Below are 17,138 nucleotides of genomic sequence, written 5' to 3'. Positions count from 1 at the left end.
CCCACATGCTGCGGAGCGGCTGGGCCCGTGAGCCATGGCCGCTGAGCCTGTGCTCCGCAACGGGAGAGGCCACAACAGTGAGAGGCCCGCATACCACAAAAAAAAAAAAAAAAAAAAAAAAGGGCCATATTTTGCTAGTCTAACTCAGAAAACTTAATGACCTTACAATATTATTAAACGGGTCATTTAATCTGCCTATTTATCCATTTATCTTGAATTAATTCTGTTCTTTTTAATCTAACACACTTTGTAAAGTATTCAGCATGATGAAGTTTCTCCAAAAGACAATTTTTTGAATGAGGACATTTTCAAACAGTTGCAGTTTCAACGCGTTTCTTGATTACATCAACGGATAAGAGATAAACTTTTTCATAGAAAGTTAGTTCTACTTAATACAATCTTTTCTTCTCTAACTCAACCTTCACAGTACCTATCTCCTTACCTCTAATTTAAGAAAGGTACTTAATAGGTAAGAGTGTGAGATAAAGGTTCTTAGAGCTAACTGTATACCCCTCTGGGGACCAATTCTACTCTGTACTTAACCACCGAAGAAATGGCCTATGCCTAACTACAGAGCCGTGCTTGATCATGCTGGGTTTCAGTTTCAATAGAGAAAGGCTCCTACCAACAATATTGACAAGCATATCCCATTGTCCTCCATCATTTGCAGGATTCGTAAGCAAATACTGCACCAGCCTACCATCCTCAGGCTCCTTTTTCTGGGCTGTGTCCACAAAAGCATTTAAGAAGAAATAACAGCGTTCAACCTAGAGTAAGAGAAGTTAAATAAAATTAAAGGAGAAGAGAGCTAATATCTTTATTGGCATTATCAACAGAATATGAGTCCTGGAACTACTGTAGACCCAACAGTGTAGGTATTTTTAAACTAAAGTTGGTAATTACATAGCAGTATCTCTAGGGCTTCCCTGGGGGTCCAGTGGTTAAGACTCCGCACTTCCACTGCAGGGAGCATGGGTTCGATCCCTGGTCGGGGAACTAAGATCCCACATGTCACGTGGTGTGTGTGGGGGGGGAAAAAAAAAAAAAGCAGTATCTGGCTTCATGAGAATGTCTGAAGTGTTTTCCTTTATCTGTGTGTACACATTGTAATAGTTTATCTGAATCAAGGCACTGCTTTATTCTGAAACAGAAAAATCTGATATTTAGAGTCTTCAATCAATAAAGATCTAATGGACACATATAACATACACTTTAAAGATAAAAAACTGGAATAAATTTACTGTTTTTCAGACAAGTATTACCCGGAGAAAGGGAATTAGGTCCTAGAAATACAAATAATCTATTTAAAGGTGCTAAAAGGGGAAATCACTGAAAACAAAATAAAAAATTTTAAATAAGAAAGAAACAAGGAAGTAGTAAGGTGAGTCATCAGACTTATTATTTCATTGCAAAAAGTAGCCACCTACCAACCAAAAGTAGTTCTGCCTTTGGAAAGAGTCAACTTTTGATACTTTGGAAATCAGAATAAATGCTCTCCCATCTATAATGGAAGGCAGACTACAACTAGAAAAGCAAGAAACGAAGAGATAGTCCCTACCAAGGTTGATATTGAAACAAAAAGAATATTTCAAGATCAGTCCCATACCTTGTCCCAGAAAAAGAGGTAAGACTGACTAAATTCAAATTCTTCAATATTTAATTTTCTCATGAATGGAAGTCTCATAACATTCAGACAAGAAAAGATCCAGCATCGCCCTGAGAAAAGAAAGCAAATCAAGAAATTATGATGAATGTTCACATAGATTCCATTGTTCCAACTGTATTTCCCAACACTGAATCTATGACAAGATCTTGGACAATTTAAGACCAAATCAGAAAGAGCAGAAAGATACAAAAACAAGAAAGGTAGTACTTACTATCTGCAATATATATGCAAAGGTTTATATCCTTAACATATAAAAAAATCGCTTTACGTATCACATAAAGAATCAATTACAAATCACCTAAGAAAATTACATTAGAAAAAGAAATACTGGTAGAGAAACATGAGCAAAGATCATGAACAGCTAATTTAATAGTCAAAAAAGATACAAATAGCCAAGAAACATTTTTTTAAAGTTCATCATAAGACACCTGTTAAATGGAGAAACGTTATTTTTCAATTAATAATGCCCAATATTGGCAAGGACCTGGGGAAACAGCATTATTATATACCCTGGATAGGAATCTAAACAGGTAAAAAATATCTGAAGGCAATCTGGCAATATGTGGCAAAGCCTTTAAAAAGTCTCCACCCTTTAATGTGGAATATATAGTATATGCTTCAGTATAAGATGACTCTAACATAAGTCAATCCCCATGCCCCCAACGAGAATTTTTTTTAAGTTATTTAGTTAACTGGATTATATAAACACTTAAAAATACAGATGAAATAGTAACTGTCTGCCTATAATATTTAATTTAGTAGCTTTAATATTTAGATATTTCAAATCATATTAATATAATAAATTGATGCAGAAGCATTGTTTTTTCCACTTTCACATGTCATTTTCACACTGATATACACTTTTCACGTGCATCTTGGCATCAGTGCCTTTACCATTATTAGATCCACTCTTTCAAACAGAACACATCATCCTTCTTCCATCTACTATGTTTGAGTCACAGCAATGCTTTGAATCCATGCATAATGCTGTCCCTAAAAAATGTTATGCCACCACCATATAATCATATTCGTCATTTGTCCTGTAAGTGGATAATCACACACTCCACAATGTCACCATCTTCTGTACTTCTGTACTTCATCTCTCACCAAGTGATCTTTAGAGGTCTATTTACAAGGATATCCAACATTTCCACGTGAGGTCATGTCCTAGAAAAATACTGCATTCAAATTTTCTGCTTTTTAAAAAAACGGATTCAATCAAATGATCTCCATAAGTATCCCAAACTAACATGGATCAAGGTCATTTCAGAGTAATTAATGTCTTTGCCAAAATGTACTTTACTTCAAATTAAATTAACTGAGAATGCTCATTATCAAAGTCTTTATAAAGCCTCACACATAGGGTAACTCTTTTCTAAGGAAGATTCAGAGAGGAAAAACCTTGACTTTTATCTGGGCATAACTTTTTTACTAATATGAAAATACATTCATAATATATTGGTAAGTGAAAAAGGTAGGGAGGTTACCTAACAATATGTAAGGTATCACTTATGTTAAACACACACACACAGAATAAAGACCTGACAGAATACTTACTCATCGGTATTTTGCAAATATTCTACAATTGAACAACAGTAATCTTACACGAAGAAAAAATAATTAAAAATAAGTAACTACACACAGTGTTTTTCAAAAGTCACTAATGGGGCTTCCCTGGTGGCACAGTGGTTAAGAATCCACCTGCCAATGCAGGGGACACGAATTCGAGCCCTGGTCCAGGAAGATCCCACATGCTGCCGACCAACTAAGCCCGTGCACCACAACTACTCAGCCTGCGTTCTACAGCCCGCGAGCCACAACTACTGAAGCCCGCACGCATAGAGCCCGTGCTCCGCAACAAGAGAAGCCACTGCAATGAGAAGCCTGCGCACCACAATGAAGAGTAGCCCCCATTCACCGCAACTAGAGAACAGCCCGCGCGCAGCAATGAAGACCCAACACAGCCGAAAATAAATACAATAAATAAAATTTTTTTTTAAAAGTCACTAATGACTTAGTATAGCTCATCTCTACCTTGGTTTTATCTGTATGCCACCTCTCTCATAAGCACACTATTATTTTCTAGTGAGGAAATCTGGATGAACTGTTAATGTGAAAACTGCAGGAAAATAACCTACATAGCTCATGTGCTATTTGTACCTCTTGCAAATAAAAGTGACATTACAGGATACATAAGACATGATCTGTTCTAGATGAACATTTCCAGGCTTTTCCCTAAAAGGGCACTGCAATCTAAACCATGTAGGACCACTAATAACATTACTAACTGGATCTAACTGGATAATTTGTAGCCTGACAGGCCACACCACCACAAGCACTTTCTACTGTGGCAAAACATTAATTACTGCAAGATCATAATTTTTTTCTTAAAATTTAAAAATAACCTTTACTGAGGTATAATTTACATACAATAAAATGCATCCATGTTATAAATGTACACTTTGAGTTCTGACTGGCTTTAAGCAAGCAGTGATCTACTTTCTGCCAAAATAAATAGACTGGGAGTAGTTTTAAAATGGATAGACTTTAAAAAGTCCTTTTAGTACAATTCTGCCATGAGAATGTCCTTATTTAGATTCCTGGATAACCCATCTTTCACTGTAGCTGTTTTTCTGTTTTCTAGTGGTGCTAGATAGCAGATAGCAAAGCAAGAGCTCTTGACCAGCAAGGCATGAGAAATGAGTATTTTTCTGTATTACAAACTAGTCTACTGGTGGTAACTTAGCCCATTAGCACATGTGTTCAAATTGCAACCAAAAGGTACACTTAAAAATAACATTTGATGACATTTTGATGCAATTACATTGTGTCTTTTCCATCCCATACATTTGTACATGGCCTTCAGGGAAACGTGGAGGTGTCCTCTAGAGCATGAACCTTTTTGCATGATCTGTTTCGTACCAAGAACATATATCTCCAAGACATGGGGCTGCAGTCACATAACTTCAAGACAGAATATCGTGAATTACATTCAAACAGATGACCATGGGCTAGTCAGTCACTTTAGTGCTCAAATCAAATATATTAACGAACCACAGAGCACGAAAACAAGTTACAAAGTAACCTTCTTGGACCTGCCTGTACTTGGCGCCTGTTCTCTAAAAATTCACTACAACTTCTTTCTATCCAAACCTCTTCTCCCCAAGGCCATTCTTAGGTAAGACACCACAATGGGACGCTGTCAATAAAGTCAAGGGAAGTGTGCAAGAAGTTTGAAGACCTCACCTGAGCTCTTCTGGTTGGTGACGGGCTTGCCTTCAGGATGCACGGCGTGCTGGAACACATGCTGAACACCCTGGACCGTGGCCCTCTTCAGACAGATGTCCAGGAGGTCGTGGGTGGTGCCGACATTCTGGGCCAGTACGAACTGAGGATCGGAATTCAGTTTCTGCAGCAGAGCAGCTACCTTCTCCGAATTCAGTCCTGCTAAAAGACCAAACGGGATTGATTATAACATCAAAAAGAGGCTGAGAAGGGCTGATCCGGGACTCCCACACTCGGGTTCTAACTTGGTAAGAGCATCCCGTGGTGACCATAGCAGCGGAGAAGCCCTTCACCGGCGTCCTCGCCCACGATGCTGCCTCCCTCCGGGCCGCTCCAGCCCACCCAGAAAGCTCTACCCTCACCATCGCTCCGGGACCCGGCCCCGGCCCTTCCCCGCCGCCCCGGCCCTTCCCCGCCGCCGGGCCTCCGGGGCGCAGCTGAGTCCCCAGAGGCCACCCGCGCCCCCCGGCTTACCCTCGGCGGGGAGGAGTGGCGCCTCACCCGCGTCGTTCATGGCGCCCACGCTGCCCGGCGGGGGAACGGTAGTTTCGGGGTCCTCAGGCGAGAGCCGGGGCTGCACAGCAACTCGCTGCCTAAGCGGCCCGACCTGGCTCTCGCACCCCGACCGCCGGAAAGAGGAAACCGGCTCAGCGGCGGCGGACGGCTGAGAGAAACGGGGTCCGCGGAGGGACAAAACTCCCCCCACGCGTTGCTGAGTCAGCGCCATCGGGGCTGGCCCCGCCCGTGGGAGGGCCGAGGGGGCGGGTCGCTGACGCGTTGCAGCCGCCTGCGCCCCCGCCACGGGCGGGTTCCCCTCGGCTCAGGCCCAAGCTCTCTCTCAGCGCTGCCAGCCGTCGGCCCCGGCGGAGCCGGCGTCCACAGACAGCCGTGATTACGCTTCCTGACCACCGGGGCGCCCGCCTGGGATAAGGTCAGCCCCGAGCGTGGAACTCGAGGGGTTACATGCTGGGCCCGGAGACCGAATACCCTAGCATTGTGAAATTGGCCCCATGAAGCCTTTTCAGAGGCCAAAAGGGGGCTCCAAGGCGGTAGGGCGGGCTCAGGGGCCGCATAATTAAGCACTGGGCTTAGGATGGGTTGACTCGTTTCAGAAATGAACCCGAAAGCTCTTCCAATAGGTATCCTTGGCCGACCAGCCACAGCACTTTCAATGGCAATGTTTTTTGTGTTTGAGGGGAAATGGAATCAAGCTCTTTCTTACCCACTCAGTTGCTACCAGGGTTCAACAAACATACAATTGCTGGAACCTCCCTGGTGGCGCAGTGGTTAAGAATCCGCCTGCCCATGCAGGAGACACGGGTTCGATCCCTGGTCCGGGAAAATCCCACATGCTGTGGAGCAACTAAGCCCATGCAAGCCACAAGTACTGAGCCCGCATGCTGCAACTACTGAAGCCTGCGTGCCTAGAGCCCATGGTCCATAGCAAGAGAAGCCACCACAATGAGAAGCCCACGCACTGCGTGGAAAAGTAGCCCCCGCTCGCGGCAACTAGGGAAAGCCTGCGCGCGGCCAAAAAAACCCAAAGCAGCCAAAAAAAAAAAAAAAAAAACCAACAACATAAAAAACATACAATTGCTCATTTCGAGGAAACTACCCATTCTGGGCTTCATGGAGTCAGTGAGTGTCTCCTACCTAGCTAAGGGAAGTGACAGAAGTCAGTCTGATGCATCGATACTGTTTGTCCAGCCCTCTACAAAACCTTCAAATGAGCGGGCCCTCGTCCCCAGGCTTTCAGGATAACTGAGAAGTTTAACAAGGTTTTGAGATAGTGAAGCCTTTTTATGTTGTTTTTCGTGCTCTAAAATCTCAAACTTTAGTGAGATGTTGGGATGGGACCCAAAGGTGATGAAACAAATCCAGATAGATCTACCACTGAAAAGCCTGACTCTGCTACTTAGAGCAGTGAGAGTCTTCTGTGGAACCTAGCATGTAGGTCCTAGATTGAAAATAATCTCTGATTCTAAGGAACTCTAATATCTGGGGAAAAACCATACTCAGACACCAATCAGTCATTTGAGAAATCACAGTCTCTGTGTCCCTAGAGAGACCTAGCCAAAGTTTGGGGATATGACGTAGCAACTGTCTCCAACAGGGCCCATCAGCTATCCCATTCTGAGAATCTTCTGATGTCTGAAGAAAAGGAACAGGTTGAAAATTATGCTGAAAGAAATCATTGGTCCTTTCACAAAATGATGTTCACGCATCCTGCCCAATTCAACTCAAAATTTTATTCAATATCTACCATGTACAGTCACTGGGCAAACTGCTGATGATATGGAGACCTTAAGCTTAACCTTGCCCTTAAGAAACACACAATGTAATGAAAAAGATGCAAAATAACTTTTGGAGAATCTGTATTAACATAACAGTAGAGATGTAAAAGCAGTGAGGAAGGAGCTGTTAATTGGACCAGAGGTGCCTGAAAAAAGGGGTCACAGTGAACATAGTCTTAAAGAGTGGATGATGGGCTTTCACAAGGCAAAACACAGAGGAAGGGCATGCAAGGCACCAGCAAAGGCACTGGGGCATTAAAGCATGTGGCAAAATTATGTTCAAGAAACTGTGCATCATAGTCTGATGTGGTTAAGATCAGGGAAGGTGTTGAGATCAGGGACAAAGTGTAGGACTGGAAAGGTAGATTTGGGCCAGAATATGAAGGCTTTTGTATGCCATGCCTGAGTATCTGGACTTTATCTTATGGTTAACTAGAAGCCAATGTAGGTTTTTGAACAAGGGAACCATATGCTCATTTCTATGTAAAGAAAGAAATGCAAGAGCAATGGGGAGAGTGATTTGGAGGGGAGAGATTCTGGACCTAGGGAAACTAGTTAGAAGGCTAACCCAGCAGTGCACTTGGGGGATGATAGAAGCTTTAAACTGTGGAAAAGGAGGAAGCACAGATAATCTGGAAGTTTTCACTTGAGGAGTGGATGCATGGTGGTGTCCTTAACTTAGAGAAGGAATACAGAAAAATGGATATGTTTGGGAATATGCAAGTGAGTGGGTAATGAAATTAGTTTGGGCCTTGGCGAGTTTGGGATGCCCACAGGACACCCAGGAAAAGAAGTCCAGGAGGCAGATTAAAAGATGTCTAGAATTGCACAGGTCTTCGAACCATGAAAGTCAACGAGGTTGCACAGGGAAAGAGAATAAAGAAGAAAAAGATGAGCACCAAGATTGTACCCTGGGCAGCTGCATGCCGTTGTGCAGGGTGTTAATGGCACAAGGGTACCAGGCTGAGTGGGGTGAATGGGACCTGAAGCCACATGCCCTGGCCCAGGGCTGCGCCCAATCAGAGTATGGTGAACCTTTTACTGCTTGTTACAAGGATGCCATAAGGGGGTACCATTAACTCTGGAAATAGTGGCATTAAAGAATGGGTGAAGACAGAGAAGCTAGCAGTAAATCACAGAAAGAGCACTGAGAGAGGGAGGAGAAGACCCGTACAGTTATGCCCTGGAATCCCAGGAAGGCAAGGAGAAGATGGTGAATGGAACTGAAAGCTCCAGAAAAGTTTGGTAACTACGTCAGAGGCAACCTTAGAGAGGAGAGCGTCAGTGAATGGTGGGGTGGGCAGAAGCCGCCACACTGCAGTAAGTTGAGAGGGAAGGAAATACCAGGGAAGGTCTTTTGGGAGAAAAGGAAAACTAATGTCTACCTGGAGAGTGAAAGGCAGGAACCAGTACAGATGAGAGATTAAATATGTGGCAGAGAAGGTACCATGGCTAGAATATAAGCACTGGAAAAGAGGAGGGATGGAATCACTGGAGAAGGTGGAGGGGCCAGTTTTACTGCTACCTTTTTCATGCCAATGACTACATTTCCCCACCCCATGCCCAGAAATTCCTATCATCATCACTTTGCCAGGTCTCCTGCTCTGCCCTCATTGCCAGGGTGTCACCCTTAGTACGTTTCCCACCGAGCAACTCACACCCATACACTCGGCCCGTGTGTGGGCACGGAGAAGAAGAGCAGAGGAAAGCTGGTTTTGCAATGGGTCTGCCCCAGATGACCAAACCAGGAAGACGTTTCCCTAAGAGTAGGATTGTTCAGACCTACCCCTGTAACTCCATCCAGAAAAGATACTGTTGAGCCCTGTGACATCTCATGGAACAAAGCTACAAGAAGCAGGATTCTAGCATGAATCCACAATTTTAGAAAAGAAAATGCATGTAAATTCAGTGAGTGGCATCACCTGCCTTTGCAGATATGCCTTCTGCCTATTGCTTCTATGGGGCTTCCCTAGTTAAACAGATCCAGTGTCAAGGCAAATTAAAAAATAATACTAAAAATATGTAGAGAGCTCCTAAGCATCAGTAGGAAAAAGACAAAAAATCCAATAAAAAATGGAAAAAAGACCTAAACAGGCATTTCACACAAAAGGAAGAATGAATGGCAACAGTAATGTTGGAAATGCACAATAAAATTTTAATAAGATGCCATGTTATCTCTTGATAGGCAAAAGTTTTAAAGGCAGGTATTAAAAAGTAATATTGGCAATCGTTACATACTGCTTGAGGAGATATGAATAATATTACCAAGTTGGAAAACATTTGTCAATATTTGTAAAGTTGAAGATGCAAGTACTCTATAGCCCAGAAACTTTATTCGTGGGTTTGTATTCGAAAACTACACTGTCCAGTATGGTAGCCACTAGCCACTAGCCACTTGTGGCTATTTAAATTTATTCATTAAGATTAAAGTTAAAAATCTACTTTCTCAATAGTAGTAGTCACATTCCAAGTGCTCAGTAATGATGTGCGGCTACTATATTGGAGAGCATAGATACAGAACTCTTTCATCATCAGAGTAAGTTCCATTGGACAGCCCTGCCCTAGAGAAATTCTTGCATACGTGCCCTAGGCGTCACAGTCATGACTGTTTATGTGAGCATTGCTGGTGATTGCATAGAACCTGGAAAAAACCCAATAGTTCATCAACAGGAGTGTGTGTGAATTGTGACATATTCATACAATGGACTACTACAGAGAAGATGAAAATCAACGTGGGTGAATTTCAGAAACATAATGTTGAGTGCAAAGAGCAAATTGCAAAGCAAATGACACACAACCACTTTTTAAAAGTTCAACAACAAACAAAATTACATAATGTATTGTTTAGACATACAGACATACGTGGTAAAAGAATTTGTTTTTAAAACAAGGGAATATACAAGCAGCTCATGCAGCTCAATATCAAAAAAACAAACAACCCAATCCCGCTACTGGGCATATACCCTGAGAAAACCGTAATTCAAAAAGAGTCATGTACCACAATGTTCATTGCAGCTCTATTTACAATAGCCATGACATGGAAGCAACCTAAGTGTCCATCGACAGATGAATGGATAAAGAAGATGTGGCACATATATACAATGGAATATTACTCAGCCATAAAAAGAAATGAAATTGAGTTATTTGTAGTGAGGTGGATGGACCTAGAGTCTGTCATACAGAGTGAAGTAAGTCAGAAAGAGAAAAACAAATACCATATGCTAACACATATGTATGGAATCTAAAAAAAAAAGTTCTGAAGAACCTAAGAGCAGGACAGGAATAAAGATGCAGATGTAGAGAATGGACTTGAGGACTCGAGGAGGGGGAAGGGTAAGCTGGGATGAAGTGAGAGAGTGGCATGGACATATATACACTACCAAATGTAAAATAGATAGCCAGTGGGAAGCAGCTGCATAGCACAGGGAGATCAGCTCGGTGCTTTGTGACTACCTAGAGGGGTGGGATAGGGAGGGTGGAAGGGAGACGCAAGAGGGAAGAGATATGGGGATATATGTATATGTATAGCTGATTCACTTTGTTACACAGCAGCAACTAACACAACAATGTAAAGCAATTATAATCCAATGAAGATGTTAAAAAAAGAAAACAAGGGAATATTAAACATCGAATTTAAGGTAGTGTTTGCCTTTGGGAAAGAGACACAGCCAGCTTCAAAGATATTGGCAATATTGCGTTTCTTAAACTGGTGGTGGGTACGTGGGTTTTCATCTTATTTGTTACACCTGATTTCATACGTTATCTATATTTTTGTATATATGAAATATTTCTTCTTAAAAAGGTCACTCTAGCTGCAGTGTAAATGAGAGACTGAAGGGAGATGGGAATGTAAGCCAGAGACCTGTTCGGAGACTATAATTGTCCAGGCAAAAGGTGACTGGTGACCTTGATCAAGAGGGCAGCAGTGGAGATGAAAGGAAGTGGATGAAAATGGGATATGTTTTGGAGGTGAATCACCCTAACCCCAATCCTAACCCTAACCATTATGCTCTGGTAGAGGTTTGCATGGTGTAATGTGGAGCATGAAAGAGGAATATGTAAGTCAGACCGGGAGGTTTAGGGAGAGCTCCTTGGAAGAGAGGAGAAATGATTTGAATTTGGGGCAATTAAGGGTTTGTTAAATGATAATGATTGAGGAAAGGCATTCTACCTGGAGGTAATTCTTCTTTTAAGAAGAATTTAAGGCAGCAAGTCTCTGTCTGGGAACTGAAGACACTGAGCATGGTTGGAACTAAAGAGCGAGAAGGCAGGGGCCAAACGCGGAGAGCCCATTGTGTCCATTGGGGGTTAAGACCTTATTCTGGAAGATGCAGGGAAATTGCCCTTGTTTTTCTTTCCTTTTGTCAGATCCTTGTGAACAACAACAGAATAAGGAACCGATATAACGCTGTGAAGATCTAGCCACAAGGAGGCCCTAGCTGGGCTACTCTGAGAATGCTTCTCTTTGAACTAATCGTTTTTAGAAAATGATCACCCGTGATCACCAAAACCTAAATTGTAGAATCACAGAAAGATTGAGATGAGTATGAAAGGAAAAGAAAGGCACATGGAAGAGAAAATGATAGAGATGAAAAAGGAGAAATTGGACTTGAGAGAAAATAATAAGCATCATTGGAGACCATAGATCCCGGTTTCCTTTTAGGAATGCTGTTAGACTGGTTTTCCTTAATGGTGCATTGAACAAAACCAGAGCTTTCTTTATTTCTTCTTTTGTTCATGAACTACATTCTTTGCTATCTTAAGCAAATATTTAAGTGTAATAATTATGACATTCTTGTACTCTTTTCAGAGGTGTTTCTTGAGACAAAGTATAAAAATCTGAGAAATATAGTTAATACGAAGGAGGTGGTGACTCAAATCCACCTTTTCTAATGCACATTCTTTATAATATTTTCTCATCAGATTCCCATTTGTGCATCTCATTCTATTTTTCTTTCATTTAATTTTCTTTCTTCCTTGTTCCAAGAATAATTCATCAGATAAAAGTAAAACTGGACACATTCACAGGGCAAATAAAAAACTAAAAGAAGATAATATGCATCTTACCCTGAAAGTAGATGAAAAACTTGTCCTCTCTTTTAAGGACTAAAAAAAGAAAAGAATATGTTCCTTAAAAGCTCTCTGTTAGAAAGCCTGGTTTCTTCTCTTAAATAAGAAAAGCAATGTGGAGTTAAGAGGCAAAGGTTTGAAGTTCATTCGACCTTGTTTTTAAGTCCCAACTCCTGTTTATAGGTGTAAAAAATCATTTAATCTGAGGCTCAGTTTCTTCTGTAAAGTGGGATAGTAGCTATAATAGCTAAAATTCAGTGAGTGCTTAGTGTGACTTACAGTGTACACATCTCAGCTCATTTAATCCTCATAGTAACCATAAGTCAGGAGGTAGATTCTATTTCTATCCCCATTTTATAGATGAGGGAATGCAGGAACAGAGAGGTTAGGTGACTTGCCTATCACCACACAGCTAGTAAAGTGGTAAAATTTGGATATATACCTAGGTAGTCTGATTCCAGAGACTAAGAGTTCAGGCTCTCTAAGCCTAAGGATCAAAAGATATAATGTAAGTGAAAGAATTTTGAAACAAGTACTTGAGACATGTCAGTTTAAATAATAAACTTGCAGATTTATAAATTGCTGAACGTTATTTTTCAATTTGCAATGAAGTAACCATTGTGGATATTCCATTTGTGGATGGTTTAGTTTTATGGGTGCTTTTACTCTAGGCTTTGACAAATAGAACATAATCAGGAAGTTTTTCTTGGGCCCATACATATGCAGCTGTTAAGTTTTCGCATTGGCCCATTTTAATTGGTCTAATATAGGTAGAAAATCAGGATAACCACTCATCATGACAAAACAAAGTCAATGATAGAAGCCTTAATAGCTTAATAGATGCTTAACTTTTTTTAAAATTAATTTATTTTATTTATTTATTTTGGCTGTGTTGGGTCTTCGTTGCTGCACACGGGCTTTCTCTAATTGCGGCAAGCGGGGGCTACTCTTCATTGCAGTGCGCGGGCTTCTCATTGTGGTGGCTTCTCTTGCTGCAGAGCATGGGCTCTAGACGCGTGGGCTCAGTAGTTGTGGCTCACGGGCTCTAGGAGCACAGGCTCAGTAGTTGTGGCGCACGGGCTTAGTTGCTCCGCAGCATGTGGGATCTTCCTGGACCAGGGTGTGTTCCCTGAACTGGCAGGCAGATTCTCAACCACTGCGCCACCAGGGAAGTCCCAAGATGCTTAACTTAATAGCATTGTGGAATCATAAAACATGATTTTATGGAATCATAAAACACATTATGCCTACATCTAGAGTGATTGAAAGAGGTTGTGCAGAAATCTTAAGCAGAAATATGAAATTGTTAATAAATCGTTAAATATTTTCTTAAAAACAAATATGATCCACATGTCAGATTGGGGCAAAGTCCTTTAGACTGGTGATTTCCAAGTGAGCCAAGTTTGTTATTAAACACTTTTATGAGTACCATAACTATAAAATTCAGGAATTCAAGGCTATGATTCTTTATCGACACCAAAGTCTATATCCTCTTTAGTGCAGTGTTTTAAATGATGCCCTTGAGCTGCCTATAAACTGCCTACAAATGACAGCTGGAGTGAAAAATGACCTGTTTTGGGATGAGAATCTGTTGCAAGAGGAACATACAGTTTGCAGAATGACGCACAAGGAGGTAAGGCTTCCTAAGTTTTGTTACCATTAAATTATTTTTTTAAATGTCAGTCATATAATATGAGGACTCGCAGGATCTTAGAGATTATCTTTTGGTATAGTCCCTTAGTTCAGAGTCTCTGAAAGATTATGTGACACCCTTGAGCTGAGCAGCTCTTTAGTGGCTGAGCCAGGAGGAGAGGCCTGTTTTTCTGTTCGTACATGTGGTAGCTTCATGTACATCTGGTAGCTGAAACTTTTCCATGAGCAATGTTGAATATATGCAGCAGAGTTGCGTTACAGCTATAGGAATCCAGCTACTCCCTTTGACCCGGCTCATGTTCAGTGATACAAGTGGGTTGCAGCTTACTCAGAGATAAAGTTCCAAAGTCAGGCAAAAATAGACTATAGTCAACACTATCCTTGGAAATTCTTTGGGAAAGTATCACTTCAGAGACCCAAACACCTCCTCTTAATAAGCACTGCAGGGCAGGTTTCTATTCCAGTATGGGAAGAGATTGCTGTTTCTTCGGTTGAGAACCAAATGAAGTAGTTGGCAAATCTGTGAGCACTAGATTCTTCCTCAGCACATGAGATGCTCACACTTTGAGAGCCATGAGGGAATTAACTGGGACTGGCCAGGGGAGCTGATTCTCCTCCTCATCTCATGCTCACTTCAGGGCACATGTTCTTTCAGTTGAATGGCAGGTCTCATTGCAGGCACTTTTAAGTTGTTCTTCCTGTCTGTCTGTCTCTCTCTCTCCGCACCCCTCCTTTTTTACCCATCCTCTTTTTCCTCCCTATCTCCTAAATCTAATTTCGATTTGAATTCAAATGTTAAATGTGTTGCTTATAGGGATTAAATGAGTTTATATATGTTTGTTCCTGCCATGTAGGAAGTACTATATAAGTTAGTCATTAATGTAAGAGGCAATTTTGTCTAATGGTTAAAGACCCAGGAACCATACAACCTTGGTCTCAATTCTTATTCAGCCACTAACAAACTGTGTGACCCAGGACGTGTGACTTAAATTCTCTGTGCCTCAGTTTTCCTCCCCTGTAAAATGGGTGTGATAAAAATAGGACCCTTCTTATGTGATTGTTATAAAGATTAAGTAAGTTATACATAAGGTGCTTAGCATAGTACAATATAAGGGAAGTGTTTATTGGAGTATAACTATTGCTATGTGATGTCACTATACTTCAGGTAACTCAGAGAACTCAGTTTTGAGAAGTTCTAAAAATTACATGTGTTAGTTTAATTTCTCATCTCCTATCTCAATTCTTACTGGCATACAGTGATTACCCATAAGGCAAAAGGGCTGAATGATTGTCCTGTACAAAACCGAGAGCAATTGTAGTACTCACCTAGAGCCAAAATCATCATAAATAATGATATCACTACCTGTCTCACAGAGTGACTGTGAGGATCAAACAAGACATGTGTAAAATGTTTTATAAACTATAAGGTAACATGAAAATGTAAGAGATTGCTGTTAATACCTATAATTTAAACAGAGGCTGACACTATTGTTACTACCAAGATTGCCCAGAGAAATAAAGACAAATAATTCATGAGTTTCCACAGCAACACTTTAGGAATCTGTTGGCAGGAACACCAGATCTCCAATTTTTTCTTAATATGTACACAATCCTCTGAGAGCACAGGTTTTTGAGAATTCACAGTAGTGTCCTTCATGTTTTCTAGTATTACATACAAAAAAACTACCCATGATGTTTGCTATACAACAACCTTGATGTTTCAGAGATAAGCTCTTGAAAAAAGATTATATGAGTGTTAAGGAATTTGTCATTAACATATAGATTTTATTTTCTGTAGTTGCTGGCATGAGATTAAGTATAATTTGTCTTTTTTAATAAAATGAAACAAATGAATTAATTTTTTTCTAGCTGCACTACTGCTGCCCTATTTCCTTAAAGATGTGTTGTCAATAGATGTAAGTCTATTCCGAGGGAAAATTATGATTTTACTGCAGGTTATTCAGCATTTTATATGACTCAGGGTCCCTGGTGGGAGGGATGGGGATTATTATGAACTTGCCCTTGAAATTAAGCAGTATTTCATTAAACTAGATTAAACTTTCCCCTGAATTCTTATTATAATGAAAGTTTTCTGAGTATTTGAATTATGCCAATGAAAATACCTGTGTTAGTCAGGATAGGCTAAGTTATGCTGCAGTAACAAATTAACCCTAAAGAATAGTGGTTTAACACAAGGATCTACTTCTCACTTACATGTGAGCAGGTAGCTCTGTTCCACATCATTATTCAAATCCCAGACTAACAGATGTTCTCCCCAGTTGCCATGTCAGAGGAAGGAAGAAGTGAAAGAATATGCATCCCTTCTGCTTTGCTTTGTCTGAAAGTGACACCGTTAATTCTATCCATAGCCCCTTGACTAGAACTATTCACATGGGCTAGTTAATGGCAAGCGAGCAGGGAAATGTGAAGAGCACAAGGATATTCAGTGAATGATGAATATCTCTGCTACAACCCCCAAACTCCTAAAGCAGTAAGATGTTCTCAATCGCTTTCTGGTAGCTTTATCCTAATCCTTAGTCTCCAAGATACTGCAATGTAGAGGAAGGAGCATGGACTGTGGGGTCAAACTGCCTTGAGTTCAAATCCCAACTACACCTCCTGCTAGTTGTGTGAGTTTGAGCATGTTGTTTTGTTTCTCTAATCCTCAGTTTCCTCATCTGTAGAACGGGGATTCCAACACCTACCTGTTAGGGTTGTTGCAACAACAGGAAATTATGAGAGAGGTGGTTTGTCTTTATTATTCAACTTTTGCCCCTTCTGTGATAGCTTCTCTCCTACTCCAGGTCCCAGGCTTTGGATCAGCTTGGTATGAATTCCAGCTTAGTCCCTCTCTATTACTTAGTTAAGCATTCTGAGCCCAAGTGTCCTCATCATCAAAGTTGAGACAATCATGACTACTTTGTAGGGTTGTTCACAGGATCAAGTAATGCAGGTAAAGTCCTCAGCACAGCGCAGGCATACTTTGTTTTATTGCCCTTCGCTTTATTGAGCGTCACAGATATTGCGATTTTTACAAATTGAAGGCTTGTGGCAACCCTGCATCGAGCAAGTCTATTGGTGCCATTTTTCCAACAGCATTTGCACACTTTGTGTCTCTGTGTCACATTTTGGTAATTCTCACAATATTTCAAACTTTTTCATTATTATTA

The 17,138-nt window shown here is 41.0% G+C and overlaps 1 protein-coding gene and 1 long non-coding RNA gene across 10 annotated transcripts in view; one reads left to right on the top strand and one right to left on the bottom strand.

Moving 5' to 3' along the window:
- BLMH (bleomycin hydrolase) overlaps positions 1–5,693 on the bottom strand; it is a 48,596-nt gene extending 42,903 nt beyond the window's left edge. For 2 of the 5 annotated variants that reach the window (XM_073797174.1, XM_019926965.2), the window contains exons 1-4: positions 5,426–5,693; positions 4,913–5,113; positions 1,607–1,716; positions 626–767 (exon numbers count right to left, since the gene is read on the bottom strand). In XM_073797174.1, coding sequence (XP_073653275.1) covers positions 626–767; positions 1,607–1,716; positions 4,913–5,113; positions 5,426–5,678 — 706 coding nt within the window. In that variant the 5' untranslated portion in view covers positions 5,679–5,693. The remainder of the gene's footprint in view (positions 1–625; positions 768–1,606; positions 1,717–4,912; positions 5,114–5,425) is intronic. The other 3 variants (XM_019926967.2, XM_019926968.2, XM_073797173.1) reach the window with 3 other exon arrangements.
- The window catches only part of LOC109548621 (uncharacterized), a 38,250-nt gene continuing 26,730 nt past the window's right edge, over positions 5,619–17,138 (top strand). For all 5 annotated transcript variants that reach the window (XR_012328392.1, XR_012328393.1, XR_012328394.1 and 2 more), the window contains exons 1-2: positions 5,619–5,882; positions 13,814–13,948. This is a non-coding gene — a long non-coding RNA (uncharacterized lncRNA). The remainder of the gene's footprint in view (positions 5,883–13,813; positions 13,949–17,138) is intronic.

This window comes from Tursiops truncatus, chromosome 20 (assembly GCF_011762595.2).
Source record: "Tursiops truncatus isolate mTurTru1 chromosome 20, mTurTru1.mat.Y, whole genome shotgun sequence".
NCBI lineage: Eukaryota > Metazoa > Chordata > Mammalia > Artiodactyla > Delphinidae > Tursiops > Tursiops truncatus.
Note: the sequence above shows the minus strand (reverse complement) of the source record. Positions and strands in the feature narration are given on the sequence as shown.